General features: G+C 40.3%; 1 protein-coding gene across 2 annotated transcripts in view; it reads right to left on the bottom strand.

Moving 5' to 3' along the window:
• Positions 1–20,097, bottom strand: part of LOC105475733 (sorting nexin 10) — an 84,179-nt gene that overhangs the window by 5,738 nt on the left and 58,344 nt on the right. Inside the window, exons 1-4 of one of the 2 annotated variants that reach the window (XM_011731220.3) lie at positions 10,425–10,557; positions 7,294–7,380; positions 3,785–3,885; positions 3,275–3,373 (exon numbers count right to left, since the gene is read on the bottom strand). In XM_011731220.3, the coding sequence (XP_011729522.2) occupies positions 3,275–3,373; positions 3,785–3,885; positions 7,294–7,380; positions 10,425–10,526 (389 nt within the window). In that variant the 5' untranslated portion in view covers positions 10,527–10,557. Of the gene's footprint in view, positions 1–3,274; positions 3,374–3,784; positions 3,886–7,293; positions 7,381–10,424; positions 10,558–20,097 lie in introns of those variants that run through there. The other variant, XM_011731221.3, reaches the window with a different exon arrangement.

The raw sequence follows: 20,097 nt of genomic DNA, 5'->3' as shown, positions 1-20,097 counted from the left end.
AACTTACTTTTTGTAACTATTAGAAGTTACTTTACATTTATAATTACTCAGGGGCAAGAATACAAAAGGGAGATTATAGTTAAGACTGAAAAAAAAAGAGTATATTTGAAAAATCTCACTATCATACCAAATTTAGCCAGCATTTAAAAGTACTGCTAATTTTAAATTTGCCAGGTCCTGAGATTCATATAGTACATCCACCTTTCCTATAATTTCTTTATCTATAAAACTGAGATTTTATCCAACTCCTAAGATTTTTGTAAATACTGAGACTAAAACATGTAAAATGCCAAACACATAGAAAGTGTTCAATAAATGGTAGAAATTATTCTTATTTGGCACCTAGTCAAAGAAACAATTTTCTAATTCCTCTACAAAGATCAGTACTTTCTTATTAAATATGTATCATTTCACAAATGACCTTAAAGAAAAATAGGTATATATACACATATACAAAGACATTGTGGTTTCAAAAGGTTTGAACATATTTAGTGCTTCTGGTTCATAACTTCAAAACTTACATGAAAACCAGGCTTTAAAAATACATGCTAAAAACCTACAATACAAGCATGTTTCCATGTTTTAATGCTGTGGTTTCTAAAATTCCTCTACGAACAAGGTACAGGCTATTGATGGCTGGCCCTACTTAACAGGTAACCAATGCGGGTTCAGAGGATGTCAGACTGGGGCCAAGACACAGTGCCAAGGTATACATCATATCTAGTTTCCTAAAGTGGACCTGGGTTGGGTGAGGGTAGAGCGCACCAGGGGCAAAGACGTCGAGAGTGCTGCCTTACACAACCCAGGCAAGCACAGATCTGAAGGACACAGAAGGGAGGCTGGGGAGGGTCAGCAGGGGCCGCAGAGCTCAGGTCAGGCCTGAAGCCAGCCCTGTGGTATTTGACTCCTCACTTCCTTCAGGTTTAGGCTGTGTAGAAGCACCAGCTTTCATTTTTAAAGTGAAATATTAACTTGTAGGCAAATGTTCACATACCACAGTGGAACAAATGGTATCACAAGAGAACCCCCTGCCAACTCCATGATTTGACAACCCAGTTGGATGCCAATCCAGATTCAGCGTTAATGAATCTAGCCGTAGCCCTGTATGTACACAGTGCTCCCCACTAGAATGGAGGTGTCAGGAGGACAAGGACTTGTTCATTCTGTGCAGTCCTATGTCCGCAGCACACAGGATTAAGCATTCACTTAATAAACCTCTGTTGAATGAAGGATCGCTGCATGGTTTTTGGAGGTTTTTTCAAGTCCTTTTCATCTGTAGGACACAACCACTCAGTGAGGTTGGCTATGGGTGGGTAATATTACCCCACTCTATAGCAAACAAAGGCTTAAAAGGAATGGAGTGACTGCTCCAAGGCTCATATACAGCTACAAAAAAAACCAGGAATCATGATTATGGGAGACCTAGAACTCAGCTCCTTGAGTTCCTGAACCAGGACACTTTCTACTATGACATCTGCATCAAATACAACCAGCAAACAGTCAAACCATGCACTATGCAAAAATAACCTGGCACAAGCATAACCCCACTATGGCTGAATGACACTCACAAGGTCATTAATTTGGGTAGATCAATTGTGGATAGAAAGGTTGTGTTCAAAACAACGAAGTAATTCCTCGTCAAAAACATATACCCTGCACTTAACTAGCTATATAATTCAGAGGCATGTGCTGTCTTCTGACCTGAAATAAGACTTCCCTATAGAAGACAAGCTGCCACAGCTCCCCCAGGACAACATCTACACTAGAGTGACAGGCAACTCTGTAGAATTGTGTGGCGGGGACCACATCTCAAGGGAGAGGCCATCAGCCACCTTGGCCTCATAGAGACAACAATTAAAATCAGAGGCCTCCTCTAGGGGAAAGGGCAGGAAAAACTTGGCCAGGTCTCTGTTCTGCCATGCCTGTGATATCCCCCAAAAATACAATGAAATGTTTTTGGAGGACTTGGCTCTGCTAATCTGTTCTTCTGGTCTCTTGCCATGTTTAATCCTCTGGCTTCTCTTCATTTGCCCACTCTCCCTCAATTTATAATCTTGGATCTTTCTGTATGTCTCTAGGACACCTTCAAAGGAAAGGCACTAAGTCAATCTAATAGAAATAAATATTAATATTAATGTGCATACTTAATATCCAAACCCTTTATGAGAGAGCCAAATGGGGAGGAGGCAATATATTATTTCAGGCTAGCTCTAAGGTCCTATTTAGTGAACCCCAAAGGAGATGACTTCAGATCCTGAAACTACTAGAAAAAGAAACAGTTCAGGAGATTGGGTCCTGTCACTAACTAGCAGTCACATGACTCAGCCTATTTCCTTATCTACAAAATTGGAAATTAGGAAAGCACAAGCTGTCTCATGTCTAAGTACATTAAGATACTAACAGCCAACATGAAGACAGCACACACTGCATGCCAGACACCTAACTCATCTATCTTCTCAACAACCCTATGAGGTAGGTACTGTGATTACCCCATTTTATAGACGGGAAGACACAGGCAGAGAAGGTAAATGATCTGCCCAAGCCCCCAGCTAGTAAGTGGCAGAGTGAGGGTCTGAAACCAGCTAGCCTGGCCTCGGAGTCTGGGTGTAAATCAGTGTGCTATATGGCCTCTAGCATTCTGGGTATTCCAGCATTCCAAAGAGTAGCCGGGGAGGGGCGGGGGGGGGGGGAATCACTGGTAGTGTGAACTCAGGCAGCTTTAACTGCAATGCCCACCATCACAGAGTAATCCAGAGTTAATAACTCACTGAGACTGTTCACACGCCACCAAATACTCCTTTATAAACATTCCCTTCAAAGATCAGCATTAAACCATTAGAGGAACCCAGAAGGATATTAGCAGCCCATTATTGAACTGATTTTGGTCTGTAAATTCTAAGCATTGTAAACAAAGGCAGTTTTTAAGAAGCACCTTTTGATAAGTAGGCATATTTGTTTCCTGGCAAATTTTTACTTTTGTCAGCTAAACTCCCATGTAATTTGGATCTGCCTGACAGCTTAAAGGACCATGTATTTGTTATCTAATTGAATTCGTTCATTGTTTTCTTCCTGGAAGACCTGGTCCCAAATATGTACCAGATGATGTGAGCCACAAGATGGTGCTCTAATATAGGAAATGGACCAGTGGGTTTCGCTCTAGTGCAGATTATTCGCATTTCAGAAACAGGAACATTCTTCCCCGCGCCACCATGCAGCTCTTGCAAAGCGCTTGCTCACACCCCTTGTCTGGCCACAGAAGTGTCTGGACACTCACTTTCTGAGGAAATCTTCCAGACCCTGGCGACGCTGATCCACATGCTGGCGATTGTTCATGTTGAAAAATAGGTTTTTAGATGGAAGTTCTGGAAGTTGTCTTAGGAGAAAGAAAAAAAAATGTTTTTAGATGATTAATTCAAGGTGCTTCTGTTACAGAAATCCCTCAAAGTGAAGGCAAATTACGTATGATGATTATTATCACACAATTATTCTATAATTATGATTACACATTATATAGTTATATAATAAGGATATGCGGAAGTCAGCTTAAAGAAAAACCCGTCTTTAAACATTTCTGAGGCCTTTCATGGCCTATACCTATCAAAGTTGGTAAAATTTAAGTGATAAATTTTAAATTCAGATGCAGTAGCTAAAAAACTAAACATAAATATTGTAATCAAGGCAAAAGCCTATAAAAATCCTTCATATCTTATAAATCTTAATGAACATCAATTTCAAATATTCAATATAATGACAAAGTCTCCTCAATATACTCTAAATCACTTACACCAGCAACGCATTACTTTGGAGTCTTTGCCTCAGCCACACGAATTCTCTATATCTTCTTCGTACACAGGATGTTTTCATTGTAAAACACATGCTATTAGTCTGTACAGAAAAAGTAGAAAAATGAGTCTCACCTGAGGAAAAAAAAAAATGCATTTCTTGTATCTATAATTCACAATATGATCCCAATATTCATTCTAAATAGGATTTAAACCACGAAACATATATTTATATTTATGCCAGTACTCTGAAATCTTGCATATAACCCAGGGAGATAACAGTCCTGAAGACAGCCGGGATGATGGAAATAAGCAGTGTTGCCCCAGGGCGAGGTATGACCTGGCCACTGCCTGCATCCTGAAGGAGCCTCCTACTCACCTATGAGCACTGCTTTCAAGAATAAATAATAAAAAATAAATCCTAACATATAGATGACAGGTAGGAGCTCCGGTTCATCCGTTGCATTTTACCACCATCCACGTAAGCTGGAGGAGCCTCTGGGGCTTAGAGACACCTCCTCACGACCCTTTATGAGACATTGCAGAAATCTTCATCTCCTTGACATGGCCACCCTGCAGATCACACAAATCACCAGGAATCCTGAAATCACTTTTAAACTAGAGAACAGCCTTCCCTTCTCTACTGTATGTGAGACAGAGTATGTCCATCCAAGCCAGAGAACGGCTGTAGTGCGTGGGGGATAAGCATCTGGCATGGAGGACAGGCCGACCGGATTTCCAGTCCTGGTTCTGCTACAGGGCAAGTCACTCAAACTTCAGTTTCCTGAGTGCTAAAATGGGATGAACTAGTACATATCTAATTCATAGGGTGGTTGTGAGGATTGATAATAAGCTCTTGGCCAATGTTGTCTATTAATATTACCATTAGTTACTAAGTGTTGTTTTCCTTCCAGATACCCTAAGGCAGACTTGGAAAAAGCCACCGATGGCGTCCCCATGCTAAGCTCAGCCACAATGCTTCTCCTTTGGGTAAATGTAAGACGAGAGTAAATATTCTCCTTTGAGTAAAACCTAGCAAAATATTTGTTTCTCCTGGTTTTTGAAAATATGAGTATCTCTATTCTTTGTATTTCAAAATCCGATTTTCTAATCTAAATGAGAAACAATTTTTTACCCCCAAGATGAGTACTATTTCAAAAATTATTATTCTACCACTTCATATGCCCAGCGATTGTTTTCCTTGGGAAATCTAAGTAATTATGTGCATTAGCTCTTAAACTGTTCTCATGAAATATATGACATGGTTCCTGGTATTCTTACACTTTGTAAAGTTCAGAAAACTTCAGAATGTAGACAGGTTAAGAGGCTCACCCCCAAGGCAGCCACTGGTCTAAATCCCGTTATCTTTAACGATATGGCAGCAAAACCCGCTGGAAGGAGTTTGTGGCAAATAACATTCTGTGGGTGGACTTAGAGCACACCAGGGCCTCACTCTAATGTGCTCTTTGGGGACTAGGTTTGCAGACCATGTTATACCAGAACTAGTGCCCTAACGAGGCTTGAGCAGGTATCTTCCCAGTACCCTCTCCCTAAAGAATCCCTGACCACTACAGGGATTCCTGACATCTCAGACACAGGCTGGGTCCATTTAAACTCCCTTTAATTTCTCTGCTCACAACCACCAGGGCTATCAATATCTAAAAATCCACCTGGTACCTACACCAGACTGAGGTCCACCCATAAGTCCTTCATTTGCAGGGCAGGTTCAGGGGAGTATTTACGATGGCTACCCAGCTCTAGGGTCTACTAGTTTAAAATTCCAAGTAAACGTTAAGATCCCAGAGTTGCGTGACATCATCTTCCTTGAGGTTAATTTAAACAAGTTGTAAGACCAGCTTCTCTACCTCAAAGCTCTATGGGTTAACAACTAAGAGAAGCCAACCAGCACTCCCTGGCTCTGCCATCCACATTTAATTGTATGACAGGTGGAAGTCTCTTCAAGATTAGAGGATACTGAGATCACTAACTGATTAAGTTCCTCTAAATCTATTTGCTTGTTTTTGCTGTCCACCAAGCCAAGGCTTAGCCATTGTCAATTTATTAGCGTTTCAGAGAAGTGCCAGGACACCATCAAATACTATTTGTGGAACCCATCATTTCTGGCTCCAGATGGAGATTTCTGAATTTACATCAGGCTATTTATAGAGCAGAGAAAAATCTATACTTCCATTCACTCCTGGGAATAATTAAATTTCATGCCTATCATGAAGTGCGTGATAAGGACGCACAATTTTTTTGGAGAAAGTTAGAAGGCAACTAAAAATATTTCATTTTACTTCAAATGCTTATTCTTATATAGTCATAATTTTCCACACAGAATGCAACTCCAGTGTGAGCTTATGAATAAAACCAAAACAGAATAAAAATCCATGGCGTATCCTGGAATGGCTTTACAACACAATCAAAAAAGCAATTCTGGGTTTTTCTTTTATTTTTTGAAGTTGGGGAAACTTCAGAGAAAAAAGGGAAGAAAGGAGAATTTAAAAAAAGAAAAGTTCTATGGCTGGTGTTTGGGTGTCCAATATACCAAGTTAGCTATTTATAATGGGAAGATTAAATAATGGTTACATTTTACTTCACTTGTGCTATGAAGTCACGGATACAATCTGGGTCAGCTTCTATGCTCCCCAATTGAACTAATTTAGTTTGCATCTGATATGCATCTGATTTAGAGGCAAAAAGTATTGTCCTCAAAACTGGGGCCAATAAACTATAGCCTGAGGGCCAAATCTAGTCTGAGACCTGTCTTTGCACATAAAGTTTTATTGGAATACAATTATGCTCATTCATTTATGCACTGTCTGTGGCTGCTTTTCACCTGCAACAGCAGAAATAAGTAGTCTCGATAGAAACTGTATGGCCCACAAACTGAAGATATTTACTACCTTTACAGAAAAAGTTTACGTACCCTTATTTAAGATGGTCACAGAAGGCCACACACCACACAACATTGTTCAAGAGATTGTAACACAGTAGGATCCACGCAAGGCACGTCATTTCTAGTTACATTAATTACTCAGATTCTAGACAAATTAATCACAATAATTGCACATATCCATTTCCCACCTTCTGATTCTATATATAAAACACCACACATCTCTTTTTCCAAAGAACTCTATATCCTCTCAAACTTGAAGGTTATCAGGCATCATATGATTCAGAAATATGCTATAGCAGATCATAAGAAGTGCCATTAATGAGCTATAAGTACTCTTTACCCATGCATTTTAGATGCATGCGCATCTTCGTATGTGAAGGCAATAAACATTAAAATATTAATATTAACAAAGGAACAATAAGGGATTCAAATAAGTAATTTTTAAACTTTAGGAACCATCTTACTAGTTCATGTAAGATAAAAGCATTAATTGTAATCATTCAAATTCAGTTTTTTGAATCAGAAAAACTTTTACAAGTGTCAACTTTATCCCATAAAATGTATCCCATAAAAGTCCCTCAAAATTACTATTTCTACTGACTTCATACTTACATGAATACATATCTCATAGTCAATGTAAGAATGCCAGAAGTCCTCCTTCTGAATCCTAGGATCTCGAACCCAGACACTTACAAATTCCTGTAATGGCATCATAAACAAAGAATTATCCTTCAGAAGTGCAAGTAGGACTGGAAAGAACTGAGCAAATGACTGCACTAAAACAAAACTGAAATGAGCTTTAACCAATGTGGTACTTGTAATACTTTAAAAAACAAGAAGTAAAGTTAATGAATCAGGCACCACGAGCAAATCCAGAAAACACTTTTGCCACATAACGGAATTTTTTAAATAATGCAAAACTGAGGTGGGAGCACTTCTGGATAGTTTTACTGGTTATCTGAAGACAAAGTATACTGTAAAACTGACTTTTAATTTTTAATCATAAAAAATTGGTCCAGGTTTTTTTCAAATTTAAAAAGTGATCATTTCTTACTTTCTTCATCTCTCCAAACTGAAACAATGGGCCCTTCTGGGTAAGTTGCTTATTAGGACACAAATAAGAAAGGGCACCAGGCCAAGCATGGCAGCTCACACCTGTAATCCCAGCACTTTGGAAGGATCTCTTGAGCCCAGGAGTTTGAGACCAGCCTGGGCAACATGGCGAAACCCCATCTCTACAAAAAATACAAAATTAGTCAGGCGCGCTGGTGCACGCCTGTGGTCCCAGCTACTCAGAAGGCTGAGGAGGGTGGATCACTTGAGCCTAGGAGGTCAAGGCTGCAGTGAGCCTTGATTGTGCCCCTGCACCCCAGTCTGGGCAAAAGAGCAAGACCCTGTCTCAAAAGAAGAAAAAGAAAGGATACCAAAGGTCATGGGAAAAGTAAGCAAAGAGGGTTGAAGCTGACTTTGTGCATACATCCCAGCCACATGAGAATAAGCAATAACAACTTATTAACAGAAAGAGGAATACCTTCTTTTACATAATACTTTTCTATTTTTAAAATACATTTCCCCTACGTTAAATCATTTCATCTTCATAATCTTTGTGTTATACATAGAAATTAGGGATATTAAAAGTCATGTACAGTAGATAATTTTGTTCTTTTATAAAGATAATAAGAATAGAAAACTTGGGGTAAAATTTAAAACAATAGGCCGGGCGCAGTGGCTCGCGCCTGTAATCCCAGCACTTTGGGAGGCCAAGGCGGGCGGATCACAAGGTCAAGAGATTGAGACCATCCTGGCCAACATGGTGAAACCTCATCTCTACTAAAACTACTAAAATTAGCTGGGTGTGGTGGCGCGTGCCTGTAGTCCCAGCTACTCATGAGGCTGAGGCAGGAGAATCACTTGAACCCAGGATGCAGAGGTTGCAGTGAATCGAGATTGCGTCACTGCACTCCAGCCTGGCGACAGAGCAAGACTCCGTCTCAAAAAAAAAAAAGGAACAAGATAACCCTATAGTGATGCTCTTTGGCCATTATTTCTTTTCTTTTTTCTGATTTTTGAGATAGGGTCTCACTCTGTCACCCAGACTGGAGTGCAGTGGTACGATCTTGGCTCACTGCAGCCTCAAGCTCCAGGGCTAAAATGATCCTCCTACCTTAGCCAATCTCACCCCCAGTAGCTGGACTATAGGCGGGTGCCACTATGCCCAGCTAATTTTTTAATTTTTTGTAGAGACAGGGTCTCGTTATGTTGCCAAGGCTGATTCCAAACTCCTAGGCTCAAGCAACACTCCTGCCTCAGCCTCCCAAAGTGCTGGGATTACAGGTATGAGCCACTGTGCCCTGGCCATTATTTCTTCTTCTCTATTTCTTTATTTTTTTTTTCATGTGCATTAAGAGACAACCATCATTTCTTAAAAGCATATTCTAAATTACAAGAGGGACTAAAAGACCATTTTTAAACCAAAGTATCCATAATATTCCCTAATCACAGTGTGATAAAGCAGATTCTGCCCAGGGATGGAAACAGAAGCAAAAATCCAGATACTTTGCTCTTGGTCTATGCTTTTCACCTCCATCTCTTGTCACTGTGTATGCGTGTGTGTCTCTTAAAATTTTAAATGTACACTCAAAATTCATTGCAGCACTAAGACTCCACATATTTTTTCAATCCTGAAAATACTTAACTTGGAGTGCTAAATATCACTATTCTCTTGTGGATGGCAAACTTCTTCTTCTCCGCTCCCTGAAATGTTTCTGTGCCTGAGTGCCATCCCAGGCCGTTGTTCTTTGCACACTATTGCAATTGTAGGGTGACCTCATCCAAACACATTCAACCTCCTCGCATGGGCTGATGGTCCCCACCCAAAGCTCCATCCCAGTCCAGGCACCTCTCCCATGGATCCAGCCTCTAGCCTGATCCACCTAAAAGTCCCTTGAGCACGCCGTGCCCATACCCTTCCCACATCATCCTGCTCCCCTTCTCAGTGAAGAGCATCTCCCACCAACCCCAGCTAGAAATCCAGTTCTCCCAGACCCCTCTGTTTGACTCATTCCCCAAATCCACACAGACCAAGTCCTTCAGAGTCATTCTCCTTGGAACCACTCACAACTATTCCCTCTGCTACTGCCTTGGTTTAAGGACCTCTAGCCCAACATTAATGCAAGAACTGCTAATTTATATCTGGGCCCATATCCAGTGCATTCCCCACATGAAGACAAGAATGGCTCCAAAACACGTATCGGATGATGTTGCTTTCCTGCTGAAAATCCTTCAAAGGCTGCCCCATAACCTTCAAGTTCAAACTCCTAAACTAGCACAATACAGCCTTTCATGATTTTCACTCTGCTTATTTTCAAAGGCTAAGCATAGGTCCCCCTAAGCAACACGCCACTTCACACTTTCAGCCTTCGACCAAGCTGTTCTCTCTGCCTGGACTGCTAGGCCACCCTATTGCCCGTTTTTTTTGTTTGTTTGTTTGTTTGTTTGTTTTTAATCTTCTTTTTTTTTTATCTTCTCTCTCTCTTTTTTTTTAATCTTCTCTTTTCTTCTACTGTTTTTTGCCAACTCCAATTCATTCTTCAAATGCAACTTGGTCCCCACTTTTTCTGGCAACCCTTCTCGGATTCACCCAGTCTGACTTATTTGACCCTCCTCTGAGCCCCTAACGTCTCTGGGATTGCCTTGGGCATAGTCCCTACTCACCATGTCCTACTGTGCTGTATTGTAATTACCTGTAGGCCTCCTCTAGCAGATGCTAAGCTCCTGTAGGGCAGCTTAGGCTGTCTTGTAAGACTTGAATGCCTGATACATCCAATGCATTCCATTAGTATCATTTAATGAATAAATAAATGCCTGCAGGAATAAACAAACTGCCTTCAGGAAAGGAAAATCAAACTTCACTTGAAATTAAAACCTCATCTACTTGGATTCTTGGGCTCCATGAATTAATGGTAAGTTATTTAGCAGCTGGTCTAAAGTTTATTTTATTTAACAAAGCCCTTCCTCTAAGGATGTGCCAATTAACAGCATAAGGATACAAGAGCAATGTTTAAGATCTGGTAGAACAAACTGTTTTCTAGCACCCTAAAGAACGCAGAAGCACCTATTTACATAGAAATAATTGAAAATCCTTCTGATAGCTTCAATAACTTAGTCCCCTAAGACTTGTACCAGGCAACAATTTGTTAGCCTAGTTGGAGCTAAAATATGTACTCGAAAGTAATAAAAGTACATTTATTTTAAAATATTCTATAATTCACATGGGTCTCCTCCTCCCCCACTCTGCAATTAGTAGGAATTAGTGAAGTTTCCCCATACTCTCAGCTACAAATAGCACACCCAGGAAGCCAAGGTTCACCTCTAATCTCTTAATTAGACGCATCCCTCATGACATTGCCCGCCATCCTTCAAAGGAATGTTGACAGGCTGTCAGCCACAGAGGACAGTTCCACAGCCCCTTACCTAGAATCATATGGATTTCCTAGGAAAATTGCTTCAGCAGCTGCAGTTAGTCAATTTAATAACCTTATTAAACACTTTAATGACTTCTTGGGCCTAACGACTATATGTAGTAGGAAAAAGCCAGGCAGAGTGGAATTAAAAATTTAGACTAACTGTCCCTACTGTTCTCCATGTGAAAACAGACTTCTAAAGAAAGACAGACTCCTAGACTCTTTGAAGATCTAATTCCTGTGTTATCCTATAATAATCACCCTTTGATTTCAATTTCCCTGTTTTTCCCCCATCCCCACACCCCAGGTTTGACCATTATCCACTTCTACCCTGTCTTTTTTTTTCCTTAGCCCTTATGTGAGATGAAACTAATAATAACAATAACTGTATTGTATTGTACCAGGTTTCACAAATGTTTTCTTCAATCTTTACAACAACCCTCAGAGCTCAGTATATTCTCATCCTACTCTACAGATATTTTAAATGAGGCTTCTAAAGCTTAAGCAACTGGCCCAAAGTCAAATGACCAGTCTGAGCTAAGTTGCAAACTCACATCTGCCTTCTTCCAAAGACTGTACTCTAAAACATGTTCTATCTAGTGATTCTTTTAGTAATAATAAATATTAGGCAATTTCCAATTTCACTGTAATTGTATTGTTTTGGAGGGGGAAGTTTTTTCTACTTTTATTAGCTAAAATACCAGTTCAGACAACATGCTCTTCTCAAACTCTGTCCTTCTGGCTTCTTAAAGCTTTGTATTTCATTTTTGTATTTCTAGCACCAAGCATGGTACTAGCACGTACTAAGTGCATATTAAATGTTTCAGAATTAACCAACTGATTTACAAGTAAGATCTTTTAAAAGGCAGAGGTCCTCTATGCTGAAAATCGTAAGATGCTATTGAAAGGCATCAAAGCAGAGACATACTATGTTCACAAATTGGAAGACCCAACATAATTAAGAGATAAATTTGCCCAAAATTGATCTGTAGGTTTAACACAATTCCTATAAAAAATATCAGCAAGATTTTTTTTGAAGACATAAATGGGCTTATTCTAAAATTTATATGGAAAGGGAAATGTCTTAGAATAGCCAAGAATTTTTTGAAAAAGAATAAAGTGGGAGGAAGCCTTCTTCCCAATGTTAAGGCTACAGTAGCAAGACAATGGAGTCCTAGAGGGACAGACACAGTAGATCAATGAAAGAGAACAGAAAACCCAGAGAGAGACCTACACAAATATGCCGACCTGATTTTTGACAAAGGTGCAAAAACAATTCAAAGGAGAAGGAAAAGCCTCTCAAGAAATGGTTATGGAACAACTGGACATCCATAGGCCAAGAGATGAACCTCAACCTAAAGCTTGCACCTCATACAAAAATCAACACTAACCAAACCACAGATGTAAATGTCAAACATAAAACATCAGAGAAAACTTTTAGAAAAAAAAAAAAACATCAGGCCGGGCACAGTGGCTGATGCCTGTAATCCCAGCACTTTGGGAGGCCGAGGCGGGCGGATCATGAGGTCAGGAGATCGAGACCATCCTGGCTAACAGTGATACCCCATCTCTACTAAAAAATACAAAAAATTAGCCAGGCGTGTAGTCCCAGCTACTCGGGAGGCTGAGGCAGGAGAATGGCGTGAACCTGGGAGGCGGAGCTTGCAGTGAGCCGAAATCACGCCACTGCATTCCAGCCTGGGCAACAGAGCGAGAATCCATCTAAAAAAAAAAAAAAAAATCTTGCAGCCTAGGACCAGGAGAAGAGTTCTTAGACTTGATCTCAAAAGGGCAATTCACATAAGGAAAAAGTGATCAATTAGGCTTCACCAAGCTAAAAATCTTTGCTCTGCAAAAGACACTGTGAAAAACGTTAAAAGAGCAAATTACAGACTGAAGAAATATTTGCAAATTACACATCCCATAAAGGACTTGCATCTAGAATACATTAAAAAAAAAAAAAAAAACTCTCAGACAGGCGAGGTGGCTCTCTCCTGTAATCCCAGCACTTTGGGAGGCCAAGGTGGGAGGATCACCTGAGCTCAGGAGTTTCAAGACCAGCCTGGGCGACATGGTGAAACCCCATCTCTATGAAACATTTAAAAATTATTTAAAAATTAGCTGAGTGTACTGGCTCACACCTGTAGTCCCAGTTACTCAGGAAGCTGAGGTGGGAGGATTGCTTGACCCTGGCAGATGGGTGGGAGGTTGCAGTGAGCTGAGATTGCGCCACTGCACTCCAGCCTCAGCAAGCGAGACCCTGTCTCAAAACACTCATTCACTCACTCTAAAAACTCAATATTTAAAAAATAGAATTTAATTAGAAAACAGGCAAAAGACATGAAGAGGCATTTCACCCAAATAGGGCATTCAGATGGCAAACAAGCACGAGGAAAGATGTTCAACATCATTAACCACTAGGGAAATATAATTAACCCCACAATGATATATCATACATACCTATTACAGTTTCTAGGGGGATTACCACTATTTTTTATTTTAGCCATTGTGATAGGTGTGTTTTTTAAACTTTTCCATCATAGCTTAGTTTGAATCTTTGTAGCACAGTAAAGATGAGTAGGTGTTAACTGTAAAAATATTTACTTAGAGGCTGGGCGCGGTGGCTCAAGCCTGTAATCCCAGCACTTTGGGAGGCTGAGACGGGCAGATAACAAGGTCAGAAGATCGAGACCATCCTGGCTAACATGGTGAAACCCCGTCTCTACTAAAAAATACAAAAAAAAAAACACTAGCCGGGCGAGGTGGTGGGCGCCTGTAGTCCCAGCTACTTGGGAGGCTGAGGCAGGAGAATGGCGTAAACCTGGGAGGCGGAGCTTGCAGTGAGCTGAGATCCGGCCACTGCAGTCCAGCCTGGGCGACAGAGTGAGACTCCGTCTCAAAAAAAAAAAAAAAAAAATTTACTTAGATTACAGAAAGATCACACAAGACGAAAGCTAATAAAGCAGAACATCTAGGCGTTAAGTGAATATTAATTTTTCATAGCTTTGATGAGAATTTTCTACCATAAAAATGCAAACTTGTCTCAGTTTGTTCTTCCTTCTTAGGACATTTTTTTTCCTATTTCAAAGTAATGTTTTACATGTTCATGTATTTAAACTATTCATTCATTCACTTAAAATACATTGTATACCAACAATGCGCTAGGTACTTTTCCATAGAACTAATGGTTATAGAATTTACCAGTGTGGGCTGGGTGTGATGGCTCACGCCTGTAATCCCAGCACTTTGGGAGGCCACGGCAGGTGGATTGCCTGAGGTCAGGAGTTTGAGACCAGCCTGGCCAACATGGTGAAACACCGTCTCTACTAAAAATACAAAAATTAGCCAAGTGTGGTGGCACACACCTGTAATCCCAACTACTTGGGAGACTGAGGCAGGAGAATTGCTTGAGTCTGGGAGGCGGAGGTTGCAGCGAGCCAAGATCGTGCCACGGCACTCCAGCCTGGCCGACAGAGCAAGACTCTGACTCAAAAAAAAAAAAAAAAAAAAAAAGAATTTACCAGTGTGTTAATCACCGGAGTGCTATTCAGGAACCCTATATAACAATCTCACAACTAAAATCTAGCACATTTCTTATACTATATTCTTTACAAATAACAAAATAGAAAGGCAGAAGGAATATATCAAGTAACCTTCCTTTATTTCCTAACAACAGCTGTAACAAATAACTTAAGAGACATAGGACAAGGGATATTACTTGCCACTCTACAGCATGGAGTATGTTTAAATACCATCCTCTGGTGGTACTGAATGATGACTTTTTGAAAAGCTTTTATTACTTCAGGATAAACAACTGTGGAGAGATTTAGCTAGACCTGCCTTTTACAGGACTTATAATAGTTCACAATGTTTCAAGTTTCTTTACACAAGCAGTATCCCAAATCAGTGAGAGTTACCTTTTCATATCCTGTAACACATTAGGAAAAGTGCAGGAAAAAAAACAAAAGACAAAAAACCTCCTCTTCTGCGGTAAGAAATAATTGGCATCCACAAGGATGCAATCAGCAAAATCGAGAATGTGAAAATCTTTACAAGGCAAAAGATGCAATTTCTTCCACAGATAAATTGCAAAAGGGGGAAAAAAGAGAATTAAAGACTTTAAACAATGTATCAACCAAATGCAATGTGTGGTCCTTATCTGAATCCTAATTAAATAGAGAATTAGAATAACCAAGTATATAATTTTTTTCAAAATAATCAAGGTAATTTGCACATTGAATATTTGATGATATGAAGGAATTGTTTAATTATTTAACATGTGATAATATGGTTCATTTTTTAAAAAGGTCATTTGTTAGAAATGCCTACTGAAATATTTACAGATGAAATTATATAATACCTAGAATTTGTTTCCAAATAATTGACTGTGGTAGCAGGAGGAAATAGGTGGGGTGGGGATACAGCTTGGTTATGAGTTAATAATGAGTTAGTAAACTGTTGAAGCTGGTTGGTAGGTACATACATGGGGGTTCATTATATTATCATCTCTACCTTGTGTATTTTTTTATTTCGGGGATTTAAGAGGCGAGGTCTCACTCCGTTGCACAGGGTGGAATGCAGTGGCTATTCACGATCGCTCACTGCAGCCTCGAACTCCTGGGCTCAAGTGATCTTCCCGCCTTGGCCAAGTTGCTGGAATTACATGCATGCACCAACGCACCAAGCTTTGTGCAATTTTTTAACACAAACGGGAACGTAACCTACATTTATAAATACTATTTTGTTTATCGGTTTGTTCACTGTACAGTCTTTCAGAAATCTTTTTATGTGAGCATATATATGTCAATGATACTTGTTTTAATATAAACCTTTTATTTTAAACAGTTTTAGATATAGAGAAATTATGAAAATAGTACAGAGTGGTCCTATACATCCTACACCCAGCTTCCCCTATTATTAACATTTTATATCAGCATGCTGCATTTGTAACAATTCATTAATCAACACTGACATGTTATTATTAACTGAAGTCCATACTTCATTAAGATTGCTGGTTGGGCACGGTGGCTCACGCCTGTAATCCCAGCACTTTGGGAGGTTGAGGCAGGCAGATCACTCACGATGTCAGGAGATCATGACCATTCTGGCTAACACAGTGAAACCCCGTCTCTACTAAAAATACAAAAAATTAGCCGGGCATGGTGGCAGGCGCCTGTAGTCCCAGCTACTCAGGAGGCTGAGGCAGGAGAATGGCATGAACCTGGGAGGCGGAGCTTGCAGGGAGCCCAGATTGCGCCACTGCACTCTAGACTGGGCGACAGGGCAAGACTCGTTCTCAAAAAAAAAAAAAAGATTGATTTAATTTTCACCTAATGTCATTTATCTGTTCCAAGATCCCACCTGAGATACATTATATTTAGTCATTGTGTTTCCCTGGGCTCCTCTTGGCTGTGACAGTTTCTCAGGCGTTCCTTATTTTTCATGACCTTGACAATTTGAGAAGCCCTGGTAGGTATTTTGCAGAATGTCTCTAATTGGGATTTGTCTCATGTTTGTCTCATTATTAGATTGGTGTTACAGGTTTTCAGAAGGAAAGCTACCTATTTCAAAAGGTAAAATGCCATTTTTATCATTTCCAGGGTACATGCTATCAACATAACATCACTGTGAGTGTTAACAGTGATCACCTGGCTGAGGAAGTGTTTGTCCCATTTCTTCACTGTAAAGTTACTCTTTTTTCATTTCTTAACAAATGTGAAGATGAATTTATGTTTACTAATTCTTTCCTTTTCTAAGACACTTCTAATTTAAACAGAGCTGGTGAAGTATTTCTTGAAATGTGTTAGAACACTAAGCTGGAAGAGTGAGATATTAAACTATAAATTCTGTATGATCTCAATTTTCTAAAAATGACATATACATATGTATAGAAAAAGACTAGAAAGAAATAGCTCAAAGTTTTATTTTTTCCTGTATACTTTTCCAAAAATGTTCTGCAGTGAACAATTATTTTAAAATCTGGAAGAAGAGTTAAGAAAAAAAAAAAAAAAAGGAAGGAAGATCTTTCTCTGGGACAGGCTCAAAAAAAAATACCAGAGTCCTCACAGTAACTATAACACAAATGTAGTGCTCAGAATGATAGCAGCCTTCTCTGAAACCTGGTGTGTATGTGTGAAGACAATATTCCCAGCTGCCTGTCTTTGCTTACAGAAGACTGTAAATTGCCTCTTATAGAAACCTAACTATTTTTTCAAATAGGAACACTTAGTAACTGAGTATAATAGAGACTGAGAAAAATGGAGGCGGGGGATTGGAGGGGAAAAAAGGGAGAAAGAAGAAACGAGGGAGAGAGGAACAACAAATTTAGGTGTTGGGGAGTGGGAAAATGTTCTGTCTTGTTGCTTCCCATCAAAGTACCCAGAATCACAGGATCCTAGATAATATTATTTATTTGTTAATGATATCATCAGTTCCAGCCCAGTCAGTTTCCAGTCAGTTTCCCAATATCAAAAACATGCTTTCCTAGAGCAAGTCCAGAATATGACCATGGGTCAGCATAAGCGTATCTTGGACATATTAATATTAACCTTAGGGGCTGCTCATCCAAAATGGCAACACATCCCTCCCTGCTGGCTCTCCCCATAGTGCCCCATCTCCTCCCTCAGTGGTGGAGTCCTCATGGTTTGTGCAACTCTCCAGGGCCCACTTCGGCCTGCCCTATTCAGGATATCCCCTGCCAAAGAACTGATGGATGTATCATCGCTAAAATGTCAATAACTGATAGTTGTCCAGAAGCTGCTGTTATACCTAGTATGAAGTATGTGCATTTGGGAAGGGGAAAAGCACTTATCCTAAAGGGATAAATCTCTAAAAGTAGAATGCAGCCATCATGATCCAGGAAAGCAGGGGAGATATGCATGCATGCACACATACATTCAAAAGGGTTGTTTCAGCCCACACTTCAGGTCACATCACACAGGGAGGAACAGTCTAGTTACACCAACTGAGCCCTGTGCCAAGGAAAGAGCCCAGTGCCCTTATGGAGGAGGGAGCAGGTGCTTGGGCAAGAATGTCCGACTCCATGAAAGGGACTGTGTGCAGCTGGATCAAATGCTCACTCATACACCCGACAAGATGAGTTCAGCAAGGCTGAGGCAAGCATCCTGAGTAGTACAGAAAAATCAAACAGCTCACTCTGGACATTCGAATATAAAAAGAACAAAAATGCCTAGCTCCACAAAAGACACTGTCTGAAATGCGTTTCCTGTCACAGCCACCTGCCTTTCCATTTGGAGTCTGGGCTCTGTCTCATTAAACAGAAGAGTTGATTCAGTTGGGTCCATCTAATTATTCTTATTAAAATATGTAACCATAATATTTTAATTGTAAATTAAAGTTGCATGCATGAATGAATCTGAATTCATTTTAATTTCACAATGGCCCAATGCCAAGGCCTTTTTATGGAGAAGATCCATCAGCTCGGATACTGCTCTCCTGGGAATTCAAACCACTGTGCAAATGGAACATGTTTAACTAACAAGGGAGATTCTCACTCCCTTTTCTCCTCTTTCTAGATTTATTACAGTCATAAAGCTGTTTTAACAAGAGAGACTACATTTGATTCCTCACCCCCAAAATGTGTAAAAGAAAAAAACAAAACTAAAATTTAAGGTGAGTACTACCACTTAGATAGAACCAAGATGTCACTCCCAGGCTGTATGAATCTTGTTACAAGAATGGTAAATAAATCTCAATTCACGTGCCAACCTCATATTAATTAGTAATGTTTGCAGTGGGTGCTGAGAGGAAAGTGCTTCCATACTCAGTGTACCCTTGGTCTAGATTCCAAAACAATCAGTCATACTGCATTTGGTCCTTACATATTCGATTAGGTGGAACCTGAATTACTTTCCACTAAACAACCAGACACTAGGTACTGAAAGGCTTGACCTAAACCTTCTCTATTCCTAACTGGCATTGACTACAGGATACTGCTGGGAGGTGATTAGATGAAAATATCTTTTACAGTTAAAGGTTTAGAAAGTTTCTTCTTGACTTCTAAGCTGATGCCTGAAGGATAAGGAGAAGTCAGCCAGTCAACACAGTATGAAGGCTAGGGGAAAAGATCATTCCAGGCAGTGGAAAAAAACATCTGTAAAAGTCCATGGGGGTCAGAGTGCATGGAACATTCAAGGCTCTAAAATAAGCTCTGAAATAAGGAAGAAGAAGTGCACTGGAGTGGCAGGTGGGGCACAGGAAAGAAGTCTGGAGAAAGGTTTGGATCCTGCAGAGTGCTAGACACCACATGCAGGTGGTTTTGACTTTGTTCTAAGAGCAATGGATTTGAAGCCAGGCGATCATTCTAGCTACACCAAGTGACTCTGCACACTGTCACACATGGGTGCTGGGAGGATAACTCCGCCCGTGACTCCTTCAGGAGGATGACCAGAAGCTCTGCCCTTGGACCCCACCTGACTGCCCGTGCGTCCAGCTCTTGCTTTGGCTGGTTCTCGTTTGTGTTCTTTCTCTATAACAAGCAGCATCTGTGAGGTTAACAGCTCTTGAGTTCTGTGAGTTTTTCTTGTGAATTATTAAACTTGAAGGTGGTTCACAAAAGTCCCAAACTTGCAACTGGTGTTGGAGGCGAGGGCAATCCTGAGGCAACTATGCCCTTAACCTTGCAGTTTCATTAACTTCATGGGCGGGTATTTCCCGGAGCAAGCAGCTTGGTCTCAGTATCACTTAAAATGAGATGGAAAAAAGCATGCCTGGTATAGGTATTGTGTAAGGTCCCTCTAGGGGTGGAAGTGAGGGGGACTGACTGGAAAGGGGCACGGGGTACCTTCTGGGGAGCCAGAAACATCTATACTTTGATCTGAGTGGTAGTTACACAGGTATATAAAAATCCATTTAGGTCATGCTCAGTGGCTCATGCCTGTAATCCCAGCTCTTTGGGAGGCTGAGGCAGGAGGATCACTTAAAGCCAGAAGTT

Source organism: Macaca nemestrina, chromosome 4, assembly GCF_043159975.1.
Source record: "Macaca nemestrina isolate mMacNem1 chromosome 4, mMacNem.hap1, whole genome shotgun sequence".
Taxonomy (NCBI): Eukaryota; Metazoa; Chordata; class Mammalia; order Primates; family Cercopithecidae; genus Macaca; species Macaca nemestrina.
This window is presented reverse-complemented; position numbering and strand designations above follow the sequence as displayed.